The following is a 20838-nucleotide window of genomic DNA, read 5'->3' as shown; positions in this document are numbered from 1 at the left end:
GGTCTAGAACTGGAAACGTAACTGCATCTTGTAAATATAACCGGTATAAATAAACAAATTTAACCTCCTGAGACCCAAGGAAAAAAGTGTCCTTCAATTTTAGGTTATTTGTCTTTGGAGGAAATTTAAGACATCTTACTATTTAGATTTTTTTCAAAAAAAATTTTATTTTTAATTTCACAGCATGTCCTCTTTAGTGTACAACAGGAATAAATACGTTTCCTAACATGAAAAGATGCAAAAATAAAATGTCCACTACAATGGACATAAATGAATGGGTGGGGTCTCAGGAGGATAAAGGAAGCGCGCGTGGTGTAGGCAGCGTCGTGAGAATGCCAAAGTCACGCGCACCGAGTTCTACTAGGGTTGGCGGCTAACGGCCGTTAGCGGAAAGTGCCGTGTTGTGGGGTTCCCAGTCCGGACCAAACACCTTCGGCATCGCTGGGTAACCTGCTCTCTGTATAACCGGTCAGTGAAACCGACGGCAAACTCTTCATTACAAAGCTCTAATGGGTGACTTAACCGTTACATCGCGGCAGGGTTGGGGCGTTCGCCACGATGCGCAGTAACGAGCGCCCCTCTATTTTACGGTATTGTAACGTCCGGCAGACCCAGGCATCCCGGTGGTGGCCCCAAGAACCGAGGAGACCATTCTATTAAAGTTAATTAACTAAAATCTTGTTAAGACTTTTTTTTATTATTATTAAACCAGTAAGGGACTATAAGAACGAAACCTTCACCAGTCGACAAAAAACGGCCTACGCACTGAGTTCAGACGCCGGACGTGCAGTAAAGCACACAGGGTGGATAATTTATCCAACAGCTAAAGACATGGGAGGACAGGGCAGGGGCACGCCCGACAATCTGTGGTCAGTGGCCTGTACTACCCCTTAGCAAAAAGTAGTATACTTGAAGTTCATGTTATTAACATATTAACATATCAACCGTTTTGGCCGGGAAACTATCATATTTTACCCCTCTTTCCCGCCGTCCTCCCGTATTAGTATTTTCCCGTAAATCTCCCGTATTATAATATCATTTTTTAAAAATTCCTCTGCCTCTCCAAACTGAACTGTCAGTAGCCTCGCGAGAACTGCCACCTGCAGTAGTCTGCAGGTCATTTACAACATTAACCAGGTCATAAATGGCAATGCTGTGTGCCAAAACAACGTTACTTTCTCCTTCTGTGACGACTTCAACAAGGATGCAAATTGAATTAGGCCTGAGAAATTACAAGAAAATGTGTAATGAAAATAAAATGTAAATGACAAGTGCCAGAAAATTTCCCTTATTTTCAAATCCAAAACTTGACAGGTATGGTTGAGTATAAGTATAGCAAGTATACTACGGACCATGTACTTGTAATGTACTAGAAAGTATACCAATTTAATACTTCTTTGGACTAAATTGGAACATTTTTAAGTTTATAAAAGTATACTTTATAAGGTCGTTTTAATTTTACAAGAGTATACTTTCAAGTGTACAAGTACACTCATCTATATACTACTAGTGTACTAGGTATATACTTCTAGTACACATTTTAGTTTATTGAAGTACATTAGAAGTATACTTTTATGAACTTAGAATTACTAAAATTAAAAAATATATATATTTTTTTGCTATAAATTAAGTATACTTGTGAATGGGCTGCATTATATATAGTGCTTTTTCACTCCTATGAGTACTCAAAGCACTTTACAATACATGCCTCACATTCACCCATCCACACACCAGTGGAGGAGGCTGCCATGCAAGGCACCAACCTGTGCACCAGGAGTAATTTGGGGTTCAGTGTCTTGCTCAAGGACACTTTGATGGGGTCAGGAGGATCCAAGGCTTGAACCTGCAATTCTCGGGGTGCCAAACAATAGCACTACCTCCTGCGCCACCATCTTGCTTCTTGTAAGCATGCTTAGCTTATTACTTGTAGCATACTATGTATATACTTGAAATATACTTCTTAAAGTATTCTTAAATTCAATTCATACTGTATGTACACTAGACTGCAATGTATTTACAAAATCACGACAGAATGTTGAGAAGTAAAGTATACTAAAGTGTAAGTATAAGCTTTAGTATTAAAGTATAAGTGTAAGTATTAATGCATTTAGTCTTAGACTTTTCTTTATACTTAGTATGTCAAGTATACTTCTCTATACTCTTCTAAAGTATATAACATATAGTATATAAAAAGTAGATTTCAAGTATACTGCCTCAGTTTTTAGTATAAAATAAGTATACTCATAGTACACTTGAATAAACTACTTTTTGCTAAAGGATGAAGCGGGGTTTCTGGCTTATTGGGGTAACTTGTCAGATTTAAGGTAGTCTGGGCAAAATGTAAGTAAACGAATATGAAGTCCATTTAAACTGCTGTGGTACCTTAAATCCGACAAGTTACCCCGATAAGACAGTAATCCCGCTTCTTAGTACGGGCCACAGGAGCAAAATAAGTATTCACAATAACACAAACAAGGGGCTATTTACATTTTCCCAGCATGCTCCAGTGCCACGGTATTATTTTGGAGGTACATGCTGGTTAATTTAAGAATACTTTACTAAAATTGAAGTGAAGCACAAATGTTTGTTCCTAGCCATTCATTAATAATGGAGCCCTAATAACGGTAGCGCAGAATCAAACAACATTGACAAGAGAAACCTGGACAGGGGTGGTGGGTCTGTCTGAAGGCTGAACAGCAAGTGAAAGGTGAACACTGCCACCTACTGGATGGAAAAAAACACGGCTGCCGTTTTACAGGCAGTATACTGCCACCTACCGGGTCCTGTCTTCATCAGTGGAATCCTAGTATAAACGAAACCACCTTTTTAATTCAGCACGTGTTGTTTTCAGTAGATAACGATTCGTTTTAGTAAGATTATTGTCTTGCGTATTTTAAGAATACGAAAATTTTGTAAAGAATTCAAAAGAACATTTAACAGATTGTGATGTAATGAATGACAGTATTAATGGTTATATTATTCTGACATTTCATTCAAATAATTGTAATAATAAGCTTTTTCCTAAATAGTTATTTCAGACTTGTTTAGTGATCAACAGTGTATTGTTTAAAAACTTTGTAAATGTATTGTTTTATATGCTGAATTCCTAGGAAACAAAATGTCAAAAAACCATAAACAGAATAATGGTTGGAGGACTCTTTAAGGTCTCCATAGCATTTTAACAAATTGAAAATACAATCTTTACTCAGTCCAAGAAGTCTTCTTCACAAATAGTCATGTATCACATTGTAATGACAAAACATGGTCTGATTTCCCACTTTTTTGTAGTTTCTTCAGAGAAGGCAAATGAGGGCAGATTTCCAGTTTGTCTGAGAAGCAAAATAATAACACAACAATAGTAAAAAGCCAAATACTAGTTTGCAATATTTGGTGAGATTTACTGGATGGACAAAATGGGAATATCGTTTCAAGTTATATTTTGTAAGTACAATTGATTTTTAAAATGACCGATATGTGAAAAACTATCATATTTTGAAAAGTAGGAAAAGTAATGTATCAGGTTAGGATGATAGTATTTGTATGTGAGTAACTGACCCCTTCCTTCTGTTTCAGTACAGTGCATTGTGGCTGTCCTACTTCAAGGTGAGAGAACGGTCTGCAGCTTGTGTTTGAATAGACATGTCTCTTTATTTATGATTAATCTTTTATTTACCTGATCTGATATATATATTTTTTTTATTGTCAATTTACATTTTATGTGCAAGATCAAAAGCAGCATTAAATAAAATGTATTTGATTAGTAACGTACACTGATACAGTTCACTGATACAGTTTCTTATACCTTATCAGTTTAGCCTGAAAGCCTGTGTATTTTAACAGGTACTTCTGCCTTAAAAAGGAGTCTGACCATTATATAACTTTATACATAGTGCTGAAATATACCCGGTCACCCCAATCTCTATTGTCAAAAGCACACCTTGAAAGATTCATAATGAATATCACTGTTCTGTGTCTTGAGTTCAAATTATGTCCATGAGATGGAAACAGGAAGACATTTGTTTCATAAGCTGGATTTGCTGTTTCATTACTTACGCATTCATTTTTTATCCTGATTACAGAATGTGAGACATTACTAAGTGACAGAATGAGTCTGGAAGTTCACCTGCCAACAGATGGTATTAATCTGTGTCTCTGTGAAATGGTTTCAAAGTGTCAAGTTTAAAATATGTTATTCTGAGCTAATTTGCAATTCAGTGCCATGTAATGACTAGATGTGCCTGCCTTATCCTCTGACTCATTCCATCAACAGTGTGGCTGATCCCAGAAGTCATTTTGATTGCCACTCCTACGCACCTGCTAGTGGAGGGAGATGCTCTAAATCTTACCTGTATTGATACAGTAATTGAAAGTCCCAACTCCACATTGGTCTACACAATCCTCAGGGACAACCACACAGTTTCTAGGTCTACGGGGTCTCGGTCCTTCAGTTTCTTCATACCCAGTGTTGCTAAGAGCGATGCTGGGTGGTACAACTGTTCAGTCACTGACCCACTGAGGCTCCAGAGATACAGTGGGGGGATACAGGTCACTGTGGAAGGTGAGACCCGTGCAGCCCATTCCCCCTCAGCATGCACTCATGAGCTCTACCACGAAAGAACTGCAGAAATTATTCTAAAGGTTACCTGACCTTGTACCTCTTCCTGACCTCCCATGAATATTTGTCTCATTCGGTTCAGATTTATTTCAGAAAGTGGTTCTGATGTCAACACACGAAGGGGCATTAGTCATGGAGAAGGAGTCTCAGACCCTCCGCTGTATGGCCTTTATCCACAAGCTGAGGGCAGCACGCACCAATGTGACCTACGTCTTTCTGAAGGCAGGGCAGCCCATAGCAAGCAGCAGCTCTCCTGTGTTCCACATTGCCAGCACCGAGAGGAGCGATGCTGGCAGTTACAGCTGCATGGCCCGCTCAGGGACAGCTGTCGGACACAGTCCAGAGGTCCATCTTGAGTTATATGGTGAGGAAATCAGAACCTGTAAGCAGTGTTGGTAGTAACATGTAACATTGTAACAAATTATTGTAATTCCACTACATTTGGTGGTAACAAGTAATATAACGGTCATGACCTGTCCTGTCCCCATTTGTGTCTTGCTCATTATCCCCAATCCAATTGTGCTAACTGTCCACATCTGCTTTGTGTCAGTCCCTCTTTAGTCATGTGTATAAGTTCTTCCCAGTCCTGTGTCCTCCAGTTCAGTCATTCATATCAGTCCTCCTGTTGCCTGTGCCTTTTCCAGTGCTAGGTTTCCCGTTTTGACCCCTGTGGCGCTGTTTGTTTTCCTACTCCTGTTTGTTTTGGTTAATAAAGCCCCTTTTAGTTTTCCTCACACCTGCCCTCAAGTCCTTCGTTTTTTGTGTGATGACAATAACAATTAAAAGTACTGAAATTAAAATGGGCTTGTTACTCATTACTTTTGTCTTGCATGAAAATATTAATGGACAAATGCAGCTTATTGCCCTAATTTCCTGTTTATGATGTTACATCATCTGGCCTTACTGTGGCACAATGAATGAGTGATATTAGGTACAGTGGTAAAGTAATGTCTCGCACTGTGTTACAGCAACAAAGCTAAAATAATAATTACCCAGACAGCAATGTGTGTGTGTGTGTGTGTGTGTATATATATATATATATGTGGTAGGGAGGTTTAAATTAAGTGACTTAACTGATTAAAAGTTATCCATCCATCCATTATCTATACCGCTGCATCCATCTGGGTCGTGGGGATTAAAAGTTATAAGTTTATAATTTCAAATATTTACAACATGACAGATGCAGTAACAACAGGCCTAACAGTTATGTGGGGGTGGGGGGTTCTCTCTTCCAGAACATATTCCAAAACCCACACTGACGGCCATGCCCCCGAGTGGAAGGGTGTACACAGAGGACCAGATAGTCCTGAAGTGCAAGCTGGATGCCTTTGTTGGCTGGACGTACTACTGGTACAAAGACAGGAAGGAGGCCTACCCAGTGGAGCAGAACTGGGGCAGCAAAGGAGTCAGAGCCAAGTACATAATCTGGAGGGCATCTCTCGAACACACCGGGTGGTACTGGTGCAGAGCAGGGAGAGGGAGCCCCATCTTCTACACAGACTACAGCGAGCCTCTCTTCATTAATGTCACTGGTGAGTGGGCTATTTCAAAACAGGGTGACAAGTGATGTCAAAAAACAACTGAAAGTGCATAGTAATGGTAAATGCACATAACTAGCTGGGTAAAACTAAATTGGATATCATAGGGTAGTGCATGTGTAAAACTATTCTCATATTCTCTGGTCAGTTATCTTAGGCTATACCACAAATTAAGTTAAGGGGTTTGTGGCAGTATTTGGCTTTAAGTGATTTCCAAAACTGTTCTTTTTTGGTGGCAAAATGATTATACAACATAACATAACATACAACAATTAAAAAATTGCATACAAGTTTTATTCACTGTGGTTTTTTCTGAAACCATTATTAAATCAAAATGATATATACACACATACATATATATATACACACGCACAAACACATATATATACCTACTTCGATTATTAATTTAATGGTGGCAAAAATTCCGTAATATCTTTTAACTTGGTGCCCAGGCCTCTTAACTTCCTGTTAGTGATATAGATTGGCTACAGCTGGTTCCTTTTCTGTGCCACCATATAAAGGGCTCATTTAACAGCACTCATTGGATCAACCAACACATATTACAAAGTAAATGTCCAAGGAGCTCAGTACTGATATGATAAAGAGGACTATAGACTTAAGCAGGTCAGGAATGTCTCTTGGAGCCATTTTTGAATAACTTCAGATTGCAAGATCATCAGCTCAAACAGCTATTTGTAAGTACAAGTCATATAGAGCTGTAGTCACTTTGCCAAGGTCTGGAAAAAGGTCCAAACTGTCACACTCAGCTGAGTGGAAGTTGGTCTAGATGATCAGATGCAATCCAAAAACCACCAAGAAGCATGTCTGCCACTGGAACACCAGGAAACACCAGTGTCCCCGAGCAAGGTCAAGCGAGTTTTACATCTCCATGGAGAATGAATGTCCAAAACTGACACCTTAAAGGTGCCACCGAGTGTGTTTTTTTCCCCACATTGTTCTCTGGTGCCTATATAGAAGGTATGTGAACTTGGTTTGGTTGAAAAATATCCAGAAGTGGTTTTACAGGCCCAATTACAAACCTATTATTTGGCCCTAGAATTAAACAGCCCGTTTTCCCTTATTTGGTGGACTCATTAATATGTTCATGAGCTCTGCTCTGACTGGCTGGTTTTCAGTGATGCACTGTGATAGCTGAAACAGAACCAATGTAGATCATTACAGGGGAGGTGAAACATGGAGCATTCCAACCATATTTGTTTGATCCTGTCTCAGAGGAGGAATCAGATGATGAGGAACAGGCAGTTGCTTGGAGATTGCCAAATGAACACTTCTGAGTTGTAGGTTTTGTCATTTAATGTTTCCAGGAACAATTATGCAGTATGTAACTGTAATAATCCCACTTCAGCCGAGGCATAGTGTTAGCATAATCATAACATTGCTTTCAGCATTGTAACAAGAACACTGAAATTATTTTAAATCTCACGCAACAAATGATTTTACGATGCTAGCTTCATCATGCAAGTTTTATCAAGAACTCCAAAGAGCAAGTGGAGCAGCTTGTACATGTATTGTTTGTAATGAATTTGGACTTCTGCTTTAACTGCAATTATCAATTAGATATTTATATAGCTAACCAGGAGTAGGCTATGGGAAGTACAGACGCCTCTTATCAATGTCAGTATCACAGACTTCATAATGTTGTTTACTACTCCCCTGCTGAACTGGGGTACTTATCCCAAAAGCATAGTTGTTAGCAATGTTAGCAACTTACATAGTCAGAAACATGCAGCTGAACAGTTCCAACTATGTAAGTTGCTAACGGGAACTTTTGGGACGCTAACAGGAACTTTTATGCATACAGCCTGCTATTTTAGCTGTTGTCCTCTGCTTAGTTCTTTATAATGGTGTGATGTGCACGAAAGATTTGTAGTGAATCCCTTACAGGAACAAATCACTCACGTTCACTTGGTTGCAAAGATTTGTTCTTTTTGTTCTTCTGCTTGTCCTCAGAAATGTGAAGTGAATGCTGCATCCACCTCAACTATGGCCAGTGAGAGCCAATGAGGCATGTAATGGTGTGCTGAAAACATATGATTGGCTGGAAACTAAACCTGGGACTGAACTTAAATGCCTACAGTGAATGAACGACCGAGAGTCACTAGTTTAGATCTGAAGGAGAGTCCTGAAGGAGTGAACGAGTTGGTGAATGAGAGACTCAGATAGGCTACTGAAAGAGAGAGTACCTTGGTTGTGAGTGAAATGGACCATCTATTGGTGTTGCCTGCATGGGCAGTGGCTTCCTGTATGCTGCAACAGGATTTTAGAGATGCAACATTTTCACGCAATAAAATGAACTTAACCAAGGATTGTTAGAATTTGGATGTATTAGCCATGTAATGAGCTGTTAGGTTTGTATCTTTAACAAACATGAGTAGGTAAAGTACAATGTTGAGAGACTTGTAATTGAATATTATTTTTCTCACATGACTTATTGGTGGTATTTAGCTTACTCTTTAGCACTATTTAGCCTAAATAATAGCTATTTGTTGACATATTGAAACACAAATGTTTCAGATCTGTTTTATGCAAATTGGAAGTGCCACTGAACGAGTTGGTGAATGAATCAGAACAAATCTTATTGGTGACCTGAATCAAATGAACTGTGTCCGAAAAAAACAAGCAATTTTGCCCATCATTTGTTCTTCACAATACCTACAATACTGTTTAAGTTCGAATGTGCATGTCCATTGAGCTTGAACGTAGGCTGGCATATGTTAAGTTTTGGGATGTGGTTATGACTTATGTTGTCTAGGAATTTTGAAATAACCCCTTTCACTTCCTTCATTTACATATTCAGTAATAATATTTGAAAGGGGGAACAACAGTGTTTGAGATTCACTGTATGTCGTTTCAATATGACCCACTTACATAAAGTTAGATTTTCATTCTGTGGTACATTTAAGACTGCTGATTACATGGACAAAGAAGAAGCCTTCTGGAGGGAAGATTTACAGTCAGATGAGACAAAGATTGAGTTGCTTGTCCTCAATGACCTCAAAGTACAATGTGGACAAAATAAAGAAGGAGAATTACCTCAGAATTCTTCAACATAAACTCAAATCATCAGCTAGAAGGCTGAAACTAGGTCGCAGTTGGTTGTTCCAGCAGTACAATGAACCTAAACACACATCAAAGCTGGTTTTGGAATGGCTGAACAGGCTAACATTAAATATTTGGAATGATCATCCCAAAATCCTGACCTTAGCCCTATTGAAAATGTGTGGATTGTGCTTAAAACTCAGGTCTGTGCCAGTAAAAAAAACCAACAAATTTGGATGAACTCTACCAATTCTTCCAAGATAAGTGGTCAAATATCCAACCAGAATTCTCCCAGAAGTTTACTGATAGCTGCCAAAATCATGTGATCAAGGTGAAACATGTTAAGGGACATTTCACCAAATATTATGTGTGTTATATGTGTATTTTTGACCCTGTATGTATAAATATGACCCACTCCATTTTGTGATTTTTTTTTTTTGTAATAAAATTGTATGGTGTGCAATCATTTTGCTACAAAAAAGAACAGTTTAGAAATCATTGAAAGTGCAATATCTCCATGACATGTGTCTTGGATAAGCGTATGTAAATTTTTGACCACAACTGTATAAAGAAACATTATTCACCATAAATGAATATCAGACGTACAAGGAAAGAGAGAATCTGAAAGACTGGTGGGATATTAAGGACATTATATTTTGTACAAAGTCTGAAGCTGAAATTTGGACCTTTCACGTGTAAGCCCAGTGGCAGTCATCGGACACCTCTCACACTGCCTCTTTATGCAAACCTTATGCAGAGTCCCCCGGAATGGTGCTGAGGGTGGGGCATGTTTTTTCACCCAGACAGATATTCTAGATTTGCTGATTCATTACTTACTTGCATTCATTATTCATTTCCCATACATTGTTTTTTTTTTTTTTTTGCTTGAACTTTGTTCTGATTTAATAATGTGAGACATTACAAAGCCAGAGAACGAGTCTGGAAGTTCACCTGCCAACAGATGGTATTAATCTGTGTCTCTGTTATATGGTTTGGAAGTGTCAAGTATTGAATATATTATTCTGAGCTAATTTTCAATTTAGTGCCATGTAAAGGCTGTAGATGCGTCTGCCTTATCCTCTGACTCATTCTGTCAACAGCTAAGCTGATCTCAGAAGTCATTTTGATTGCCACTCCTACACACCTGCTAGTGGAGGGAGATGCTCTGAATGTTACCTGTGCTGCTACAATAACTGAAAGTCCCACCCCTACACTGGACTACATCATCCTCAAGGACAACCACATGCTTTTCAGGTCTACAGGGTCTCGATCCTTCAGTGTCATCATACCCACTGTTGCTGAGAGAGATGCTGGGTGGTACAACTGTTCTGTCACTGACCTATTGGGGTTCCAGAGATGCAGTGAGGGGATACAGGTCACTGTGGAAGGTGAGACCCGTGCAGCCCATTCCCCCTCAGCATGTACTCGTGCTCTCCCACGAAAGAACTGCAGAAATTATTTTAATTATTGTCTGACCTTTGACCTCTTCCTGACCTCCCATGAATATTTGTCTCATTCGGTTCAGATTTATTTCAGAAAGTGGTTCTGATGTCAACACATGGAGGGGCATTAGTCATGGAGAAGGAGTCTCAGACCCTCCGCTGCGTGGCTTTTGTCCACAAGCTGAGGGCAGCACGCACCAATGTGACCTACGTCTTTCTGAAGGCAGGGCAGCCCATAGCAAGCAGCAGCTCTCCTGTGTTCCACATTGCCAGTACCGAGAGGAGCGATGCTGGCAGTTACAGCTGCATGGCCCGCTCAGGGACAGCTGTCGGACACAGTCCAGAGGTCCGTCTTGAGTTATATGGTGAGGAAATCAGAGCCTGTAAGGCAGGCAGTAGTCTGTGTCATGGCCAGGTGGACAAGGTCAGTGCGTTAGGGGTCAGCATGACCCACAGGGTACCCACTAATGTTGGGGTGGGGGGGAATTCTCTCTTCCAGAATATATTCCAAAACCCACACTGACGGCCAAGCCCCTGAGTGGAAGGGTGTACACAGAGGACCAGATAGTCCTGAAGTGCAAGCTGGATGCCTTTGTTGGCTGGAAGTACTACTGGTACAAAGACAGGAAGGAGGCCTACCCAGTGGAGCAGAACTGGGGCAGCAGAGGAGATGGAGCCAAGTACATAATCTGGAGGGCATCTCTGAAACACACCGGGTGGTACTGGTGCAGAGCAGGGAGAGGGAGCCCCATCTTCTACACAGACTACAGCGAGCCTCTCTTCATTAATATCACCGGTGAGTGGGCTACTTTAAAACAGGATATGGAATCCAGGTGATGGTAACTCTTAATGACTTTCTATTAACTGTTAAGGAAAAAAACCAAATGAAACTGCATGGTAATGTGAAAATCCATGTGTCTAGTTGGGAAAAATTAATTAAAAATAGTGTATGTGTAAAAGTATTCTTATATTGGCCAGTTATCTTAGGCTAGACTACAAATTAAGTTACGGGGTTTGTGGCACAATGATGTCAGGATCAGTGCCCGTCCAGCCCTGTCCCATGTGCCTTCTCCCTGTTCGGTCCGCAGTTCTCGCTGGCCATCCTGTTTGGTGTTACCTTAGTGCAGGGGTGGCCAGTCTTATCCGCAAAGGGCCGGTGTGTATGCAGGTTTTTGGGATAACCTGTAGGTCAGCTGTTCAAACCCAGGTGTGAGGACTCTTCAGCCAATCAGTCCTCTAATTAGTAATCTAATTAGGGAGTTGCAGCGAAAACCTGCATACACACCGGGCCTTTGCGGATAAGATTGCCCACCCCTGCCTTAGTGCCTTTCCCTGCTCCCTGGGCCACAGCGTGGCTTAAATTAAGGGGTCAGTCATCATCCAGATTCATCTTTTGTTTGCTTTTCTTAAATAGCTATTTGCATTTGTTATTTTGTGTGTTCTTAGTCTATCATATGTTTTTGTATTTCAGTTACAGTTCCATGTTTTTTGCTACCCGTTCCCTGTTTGTTCAATTTCCCTTGTTTTAGGTTTCCCTTGGTGTTTGGACCATTTCAATATCTGTTTATTGCCCTCACCTGTTCCCTTGTTACCCTGCGTCCATAGTAATTAGTTATGGTTCTTAGCTGTCCCTCGTCTAGTTTTATTATCAGTGTATTTAAGTGCCTGCTTTTGTTCTGTTCCCTAGTCCAGGGAAGCCCAGTCCTGCTCCTGGAGAGCTACCACCCTGCAGAGCTTATGTACAGCCCTAATTTAACACACCTGATACGAATAATCAGGCACTTCAGTATCATCTCAGTATTAGAGTCAGCTATGTTGATGTTAAGCTGGTTCTCATACTGAGATATAGCTGAAGGGTCTGATTATCTGTATCAGGTGTGTTAAATTAGGGCTGTACCTAATCTCTGCAGGGTGGTAGCTCTCCAGGAGCAGGATTGGGCACCCCTGCCCTAGTTGGTCATTGTTGTTGTTGTCATCATCATCATCATCATCATCATCATCATCATCCTGTGTTTGCTGTATGGGGGTTACTTTATGTTAGTTCCAAAATTTTTTCATACCACAACGATACCTTGATTTCAGTACTGGTTCCTGAATAATGTTTTTTTCAATCAGTTTCAACAACAACAACAAAAATTAGGGATGGGCCTATTCACATTTTTTCAGTTCTAGTCAGATTCAGATACACATTAATATTTATACCTTCTGTTTTGGTTTCATCTGACAATAAAACCTCCTCCCACATCTTTGTAGCAAATGCCATACGTGCTTTTATGTGGATCTTCTTAAGGAATAGCTTCTTGCTACCGTCCTGTAGAGGCCTGTTTTATGGAGAGCTCTAGAAATTGTGGACCCATCCACCTTCACTCCAGTTTCAGTCAAACAGCATTGCAGACGTCTTAGAGTGACAGTTGTAATTTTAGTAGCAGTCGACTTTGTGCTCTGATGCTTAGTTTTGTGAGGGATGACCTGTTCTAGTAAGGGTCAGTGCTTTGATGAACCTTCCACTTTGATGATGGAACCAACAGTCGTTAACAGGATAGTCAAACTCTTCAATATTTTTCCTGCCTTGTGCATTTCAATGACATTGTTTCTCAAATCAGCAGAATACTCCTTTGTCTTCATTTTTGTAGTGATTGTCAAACAAAGTCAATGGCTTTTCCAGCGGGTACTTTTTATATCCAGAGAGAAACATCAGGTATATGTAGTACCTAATTATGTTTAATTATGATCTAATAACTGTCAGCTATGTGTTGTTTGTCATTAATTTGTCATGCACAGGGCTTTGAATGCTTATGCATTGAGTACTTTGGCAAGCCACTGTACATACATTTATTTAAATCAGCTTTGATTGAAACCTTAGTGGCCCCTTGTCTAAAGTAACATGATTCACCATAAAGACACGCAAGCAAAGACAGAATCTGAGAGACTGGTGGGACAGGGAGGACATTAACTTGTATTATATTTTGCATTTAGAGCCTGAAGCTGAAAGCTGGATCATTCATGTGTAAACCGAGAGCCCATTGTCAGACACCCCTCTGTTTATGCTGCCTTTTTATGCAAACCTGCTGCAGAGCTTTTCACCAGTGTGGGACTGACCGTGTCCCCAGGGACAGTGCTGAGGGAGGGGCAGCCCTTCCATCTCACCTGTGAGGCCCAGTTGAGCAAAAGGCAGAAGGCCCTGCCCCCCACCACTGCCACAGTAAGGATTCTCTTCACTTTCTGGAGAAATGGTGAACCCCTGGGCAGTTCTTTGGACTCGGCGACTTACAGCATCAGTGAAATGCTTAGCTGCCACGCCGGACGATATGTCTGTAGTGCGAGCTCTGGGAGAGCCGAGAAGCGCAGCAGGGAGGTACTCATCACCTTAGATGGTGAGTGTTATGACTGATGGGTGGTGCTGTGATCTTCAACATCATTGGAGCCTATCGGTGCAACTATGCTTTTGGGAAAATGTACCCCAGTTTAGCAGGGGAGTAGTAAACAACATTATGAAGTCTGTGATACTGACACTGACAAGAGTACTATACTTCCCTTAGACTACTCTTGGTTAGCTAAACAAATATCTAATTGCAGTTAAAAAATTGAAAGCAGAAGTCCAAATTCATTAGAAACAACACATTAACAAGCTGCTCAGCTTGCTGTTTGGAGTTCTGGATAAAACTTGCATGATGAAACTAGCATCGTAAAATCATTTGTTGTGTAAGATTAAAAATAATTTCAATGTTCTTGTTACAATGCTGAAAACAGTTATGATTACGCTAACATTGTGCCTTGGCTGAAGTGGGATTATTACAGTTACATACAACAAAATTGTTCTAGGAAACATTAAATAAGGGAAAACAATTTCATTCTTGGGCCAAATTGTAGGTTTGTAATTGGGCCTGTTAAACCACTTCTGGACATTTTTCAACCAAATCAAGTTATTCTTTCTATATAGACTATATAGAACAATCTGGAAGAAAAAAACATATATTCTATGGCACCTGTTTGTTCCTCCCAATCAGATCCCAAAGTCACTCTGACAGCAGTTCTTGGAGCAGTGCTGCTCATCGTCATGGTAACTGTGGCTTTAGTAACGAAAATCTTGTGTGTTAGAGGTGAGTCTCCCATCTTGCTTTGGTACCGTTTTGGAAAGAACTTTTATTAACGAACACACTCATAATGTCTGGATAACTTAAGCGGACTGCTATTGAAAGATGAGCTGTTTGGAACCCGGCTCGCTGCCCATGGCTGTTCTCTTCCCTCGGGCCTCACGGTCCTCTCTACTTGCTGTGATCCCAGGTTGCACAGCTCAGCGGCATAGGGCCGGCAGTCCAGGGGGAGCGACACTGCAGGCGGAGCTGACGGAGTCGGTGGATGTCAGGTTAGGTTGTGTGTTTAGACCTGCATGTGTCCCAGCGACCTGTCTAGACTAAGTAATGTGTTACGGTTGTCCACAAGTGGATAGAATGGTGATACTTTAGTAGTCCCCTTGGGGAAATTCTCTTTTTCGCTTTACTTTGTCTTGCCCTGCATACAGGTGAGTGCAAGCTTGGGGGTCACAGAGAAGGGCAGCCGCCTTACAGCACCCAGGGAGCTGGGGATTAAGGGCCTTGCTCAAGGGCCCATGGACATGTGGCTATTCTGCCCCCTATCATTGGTTTAAATATTAACAATAAGGTCAATCAAGAGAAAGCAAACTGATAGTTTTGTGTCTTCATCTTTAGGTTGACTTCAATACCCTTCACTGCTGCTGGTGGTGGAATAAGCACCGTTTCTCCTGGGGGCAGTAGTTCTTTTCCATTGCAGAGAGTGTAATTAACAGTAATTCACAGTGCCTTCCCTTCTAGCTGCTTAGGTAGCAGCTGCCAACCAATACACCCTTTGCACCAAAGAAAATAAAACATTTGAGACAGCAGCAGAGTCTCTGAGTATTCCCCACAGTCTGTATATTGATGATGGACCGTCGCCCCGCCGTTTTGAGCTAGGTATTGCCCTTGTAGTTACTTCCTATTACCACATGATGGCGACAAAATTCCATTTTTAATCCCACAGACGATTAGTGGGCCTTACCCTGTTATAAAACCTGCAGTACAGAAAAGAAAGAGGGGTAGTTGTTTAAAATTCGTGGCTTGGGATACAGGTGTAAATAAAAGGCAATAGATTCAACTCAGTATTTCAATAACTTCATTTTTATGTATAAATGCAGGTTGTTTTTTTATTTAATATTTCTATATTAAGTGCTCATGAATTCTTGAGATGCTTAATTCCGTAAAAATACTGCATATTTATTAGTTGTGTTACAAAAATTATTCATTTTTCTACAACTATATATATATATACAATCTCCTGAACTCCAAACTGAATGTCAGAATAGGAAAGAAAGGTAATTTAAGCAATTTTGAGCGTGGCATGGTTGTTGGTGCCAGACGGGCCGGTCTGAGTATTTCACAATCTGCTCAGTTACTGGGATTTTCACGCACAACCATTTCTAGGGTTTACAAAGAATGGTGTGCAAAGGGAAAAACATCCAGTATGCGGCAGTCCTGTGGGCGAAAATGCCTTGTTGATGCTAGAGGTCAGAGGAGAATGGGCCGACTGATTCAAGCTGATAGAAGAGCAACTTTGACTGAAATAACCACTCGTTACAACCGAGGTATGCAGCAAAGCATTTGTGAAGCCACAACACGCACAACCTTGAGGCGAATGGGCTACAACAGCAGAAGACCCCACCGGGTACCACTCATCTCCACTACAAATAGGAAAAAGAGGCTACAATTTGCACGAGCTCACCAAAATTGGACAGTTGAAGACTGGAAAAATGTTGCCTGGTCTGATGAGTCTCGATTTCTGTTGAGACATTCAAATGGTAGAGTCAGAATTTGGCGTAAACAGAATGAGAACATGGATCCATCATGCCTTGTTACCACTGTGCAGGCTGGTGGTGGTGGTGTAATGGTGTGGGGGATGTTTTCTTGGCACACTTTAGGCCCCTTAGTGCCAATTGGGCATCGTTTAAATGCCACGGCCTACCTGAGCATTGTTTCTGACCATGTCCATCCCTTTATGACCACCATGTACCCATCCTCTGATGGCTACTTCCAGCAGGATAATGCACCATCTCACAAAGCTCCAATCATTTCAAATTGGTTTCTTGAACATGACAATGAGTTCACTGTACTACGATGGCCCCCACAGTCACCAGATCTCAACCCAATAGAGCATCTTTGGGATGTGGTGGAACGGGAGCTTCGTGCCCTGGATGTGCATCCCACAAATCTCCATCAACTACAAGATGCTATCCTATCAATATGGGCCAACATTTCTAAAGAATGCTTTTAGCACCTTGTTGAATCAATGCCACGTAGAATTAAGGCAGTTCTGAAGGTGAAAGGGGGTCAAACACCGTATTAGTACGGTGTTCCTAATAATCCTTTAGGTGAGTGTATAATCACATTAAAATAGTTTTCAGTAAAATAATTTCAGTAAAATTAGTAGTAATTAATTGAAACCCAAATTATTGTTCTAAAAGCTATTATGAAGTAAAAAGTTAATTATCATGCAGTCTCATTGGGTACTTTTTAATTAATAACACCTGTACAATAACACAAAACACCAAACAGTTGTATTTAATATCCCTTTAGGAGCCAGCTATTACAATTGCAAGTAATAACTAAATGGAAACAATACAACCAAATATGTCAATCAAAAAAATGATGACAATAAAAAGAAGATGTCTGTGCAGAAGATATCTGCAGATATGTTAAACATTGCTTGTCAATGGACTTTTGTTATGAAACCAATAAATTTATCAAATTTTTTACAGAATTCGGCAAGCATCCCAAGACTTTCTGTGAGCACTGTACATGCAGGGCCGTTGCTGGGTCAGATTTGACCAACTGAGGAGGAGTGGCTCCCTCAGTAGATTTTGCTGATTATACATTCTCCTATACTCTATTACACTATTCACCTTGATCAGGGATACGTATTGTCACTTTTCCGCAAAATTCGCGGTTCTGAACACAGAATAGGTTATTTGTGTGATTCATGTAGATCCGATGAGTTTTTAAAATGGGGGGGTTGGGCTGGGTCTGCAAGGACAGTGTCATGGGTAATGAAATGATAACCTCACCTTTTGGAGAAAAGAAACAAGCTCCTGAATTCAAATTGGCACTAACAACTGCAGCACACCGCAAGAATGAAGATGGTTGAGGTCAGGGATGAAACAGCTACTGGGTTCACTGTAAACCACAGGAAAATTCCTGATGGCTAATATTACCGTTTCAAATTTTATTTATCATTAAAACCAGGTTTGATAGCCACACTTTGCAATACTCAAATTAAGTTCCATTCAGCATCAACCAAGTTAGGGACCGTCTCCCACATGCAGGTGCGCAAGCACAGCATGCAACGAGGGTTTGTTTTTGTCAGTGAAGGGTCCTGCGGTGATTTTTTTGGCCTGATAAGAAGACTAAATTAAGTGTGATTTTGGTTGTTAATCTTTGTGACCACTGCCCACTACTTAGCGAATGCAAGGTTAGTTAAGTTTTAACTCAATGCATAATCTTGGGAATGGGGAATGATGTAGTGATGTAATGGAGCTGGTGCACTTCTTGCCTCAGCCTCAAAACTAGATGAATGCCCATTTGCTAGTAATCCTCAAAGTGATGTCCCATGAACCATTTGCGATTAGGGCATTGCTTTGGGACCTTTTTTGAACGAAAAGCACCATCCGCAAATTGAAATCTGATCAGATGATTTTCAGTTTTCATCTTCAAGGGGGACGATTTGTATTCTTATATAACCTTTTTCACTCTTGATGAGTTTGCATCCCTGTTGATGTAAATTTAGAAAAGTGTGTATGCTTGTGCATAGAGGGTGTGTATGAGGAACACAATTCATGCTGTCTTTAGTAATTCAGGGCATACAAGGAAACATCTTGGTTTAGTACTGACCTTGAGCTGGTCCTCAGCATTAAGCCTGAATGCACATGGAAGGAGGTTGTTGGCCTGGGTTCCTCATGGTGGCTTAGTACCCAGCTCTCCACGTAGCAAATTTTAAAGGCAAAGAGATTGTGACAGGAATCCCCCATAACATTGCCATAATTCTTTTATCATTCTCCAGCTATGCCTGGAACCAGTCAACACATTCATAAAAGTCTGCTGTAAATTTTCTTGCCTTACTGACTTTAACATTGAAATTACCTTTGTGACAAAAACGCCCATGAAAATATGTCACATTAAGGGTATGTTGGTTCACATAATAGATATAACAAGCACAGTTTTCAGTGCAGTGGAATTTAAAACAAAGCATCGATTTAACTTTAGATGGGGCTTAACCCCAGAAATAGGCTGTAACTAATAATTACAGACCAAAGAATCAGCAGTCTCTGTTAATCCCAGAGACATGCAGGTTCACCCAGCCACAAACACACATCCCAAAGTTTTAGTATTCTTAGCATTTCCTGGTAATTTGGGTACATCAGCTTTGCAGGTATTTTGTTTGCCCTAAATCTTGGTGCAGTATTTTGAATCATGTCCAGCCCCTTCTTCAACCATGTGAAGGCAAAGCAAACCAGGTGCTCCAGTGCCAGCAGGCCCATACTATCACGCCTTGTAATGTGACACAGGATCCACATTGGGCTTCATTTGTCAACAGTGTAAATCATTCTAACCTGCAGTGTGGCTCTCCACTGACACTTTACAGTGACATGGATAAGTGGTGAAGTATATATTTTAACAAACATTTGGGGGGAAGCATGTGGTTCAATGGGCTACCTGTGATCAGAAGGTCATTGGTTGAAGCCCAACCTCAGTACATCTGTGGGTCCTTGAGCAAGGCCCTTAACCCCCAGCTCCCTGGATACTGCTATGGATGGTTGACCTTAGCAGCCAGCTTGCTATCACCTACAGAAAGCAAGATGGGAGAATCAAATAGAGAATTTCCCCACAGAGGTAAATAAGGTATCAATTATTATTATATTTTAAATGCCTTGGATAATATGACCTTGTAATACAGAAATAGTCCAAGCCTTTGGTGTTTTTTTTGTTTTGTTAAATGTTTTTTACTAAATCGATCAGGAAGGAAATATATGTTTTTTGTGTGATGAGTAAGAATGATGAGTCTGTCAGGAAGGTGTGAGAAGGAGCTGAGTGGTTACCTGTGGATTTATGGGTAATTTCAGATCATATAATGTTGGCACTGAACACAGCAGCATACAGACAGTGAGCGTGCAAGGAGGTACTGACAAGGGATTTCTAAAACCTTCCCAGTAATGGCCTGTGTGTGAAGTGCCCTGTGTTTGTAGGTTTATGTAACCTCCAGCCTTCAAGACACACAAACCAGGGCTGTGTCTGATCCTGCCGGCTTGCACCGAGGCGTGAAGGCAGGGTACGTGGCGGCGAAAAGCTGCTTTGCGGATCTGCTGGTTTTGGGCTGACAAAGAGGCTCTGTTGAGCCAGCTTCGGTAGCGTTTGCTGTGCTGTCAGTCATGTAGTATCAGAAATGGAAGTTGAACAGACCTGTGGGGGCAAAACAACCTCCCTTTATGAATTGTGCTAGTAGAAATAATAGTTTCAAAGGAACACAATGTGTATGAATTCTGTGTTCAGTTTTTTGGTCACATCTTCTATAGGGCAGTAGAATTAGCTCAAATATAAATTATCAAAGTCCCATTGGTTTTTATACTAACAATTTTTTTTTTGTTTTCTTGATACCTATTTCACAAACTTAACAGCACAACAGAGACAGCTGTGTTTTTAAACTACTAAATCTTAATAGGCCACTGTAGACTCAAGCAGGATGAGACACTGGCCAGTAAGGAGAGAGGTAGAGAGAGAGAAAACAGATGGAGTGAAACCAAGGCGGAGTGGAAGGATCTTTTTTGTGTCTGAAAGAAAGAGAATCCCTTATATTCTCCCAGCATGTCCTTGGCCCAACCAGAGGCCTAGTCTCGTCTGCCCAGCAGGGGACTTTCCTGAGCAGGCTGCCCAGGGGAGGGGCACCTGCTTTAGCCACAAACACTAGACAGGAGGAGGGCGAGAGGGTGGGGGGAGGTATGGAGGCACAGACAGGGAGGGAGGGTACACTGTGAAGACTCTTATGATTCCTGGAAATGAACTAGAGGAGGATTTATGAAACAGGTACAACGAAGTTAAACAGGCCTTAAACAGGAAAAAAATCTGGTGCAGATTCACGGAAA

The 20838-nt window shown here is 40.9% G+C and overlaps 1 protein-coding gene across 5 annotated transcripts; it reads left to right on the top strand.

Moving 5' to 3' along the window:
• Positions 1-331: 331 nt before the first annotated feature.
• LOC111853340 (immunoglobulin superfamily member 1-like) lies at positions 332-20674 on the top strand. 5 transcript variants are annotated; one of them, XM_023830112.2, is made up of 14 exons: positions 332-468; positions 3289-3441; positions 3574-3603; positions 4080-4136; positions 4271-4558; positions 4698-4979; positions 5851-6147; positions 10314-10601; positions 10739-11020; positions 11155-11451; positions 13730-14029; positions 14663-14755; positions 14940-15021; positions 19945-20674. In XM_023830112.2, the coding sequence occupies exons 2-14, from the start codon at positions 3405-3407 to the stop codon at positions 19952-19954; spliced, it is 2343 nt and encodes a 780-aa protein (XP_023685880.1). In that variant the 5' UTR covers positions 332-468; positions 3289-3404; the 3' UTR covers positions 19955-20674. The 5 variants fall into 5 exon arrangements, 4 of the variants coding, with proteins under 4 accessions (XP_023685880.1, XP_023685881.1, XP_023685879.1 ...); XM_023830113.2 differs by lacking the exon at positions 19945-20674 and adding an exon at positions 15365-15806 and having other exon boundaries at positions 3579-3603; XM_023830111.2 differs by lacking the exon at positions 19945-20674 and adding an exon at positions 15365-15806.
• The last annotated feature ends 164 nt before the right edge of the window (positions 20675-20838 follow it).

This window comes from Paramormyrops kingsleyae, chromosome 9, assembly GCF_048594095.1.
Source record: "Paramormyrops kingsleyae isolate MSU_618 chromosome 9, PKINGS_0.4, whole genome shotgun sequence".
In the NCBI taxonomy this organism is placed as follows: domain Eukaryota; kingdom Metazoa; phylum Chordata; class Actinopteri; order Osteoglossiformes; family Mormyridae; genus Paramormyrops; species Paramormyrops kingsleyae.
Note: the sequence above shows the minus strand (reverse complement) of the source record. Positions and strands in the feature narration are given on the sequence as shown.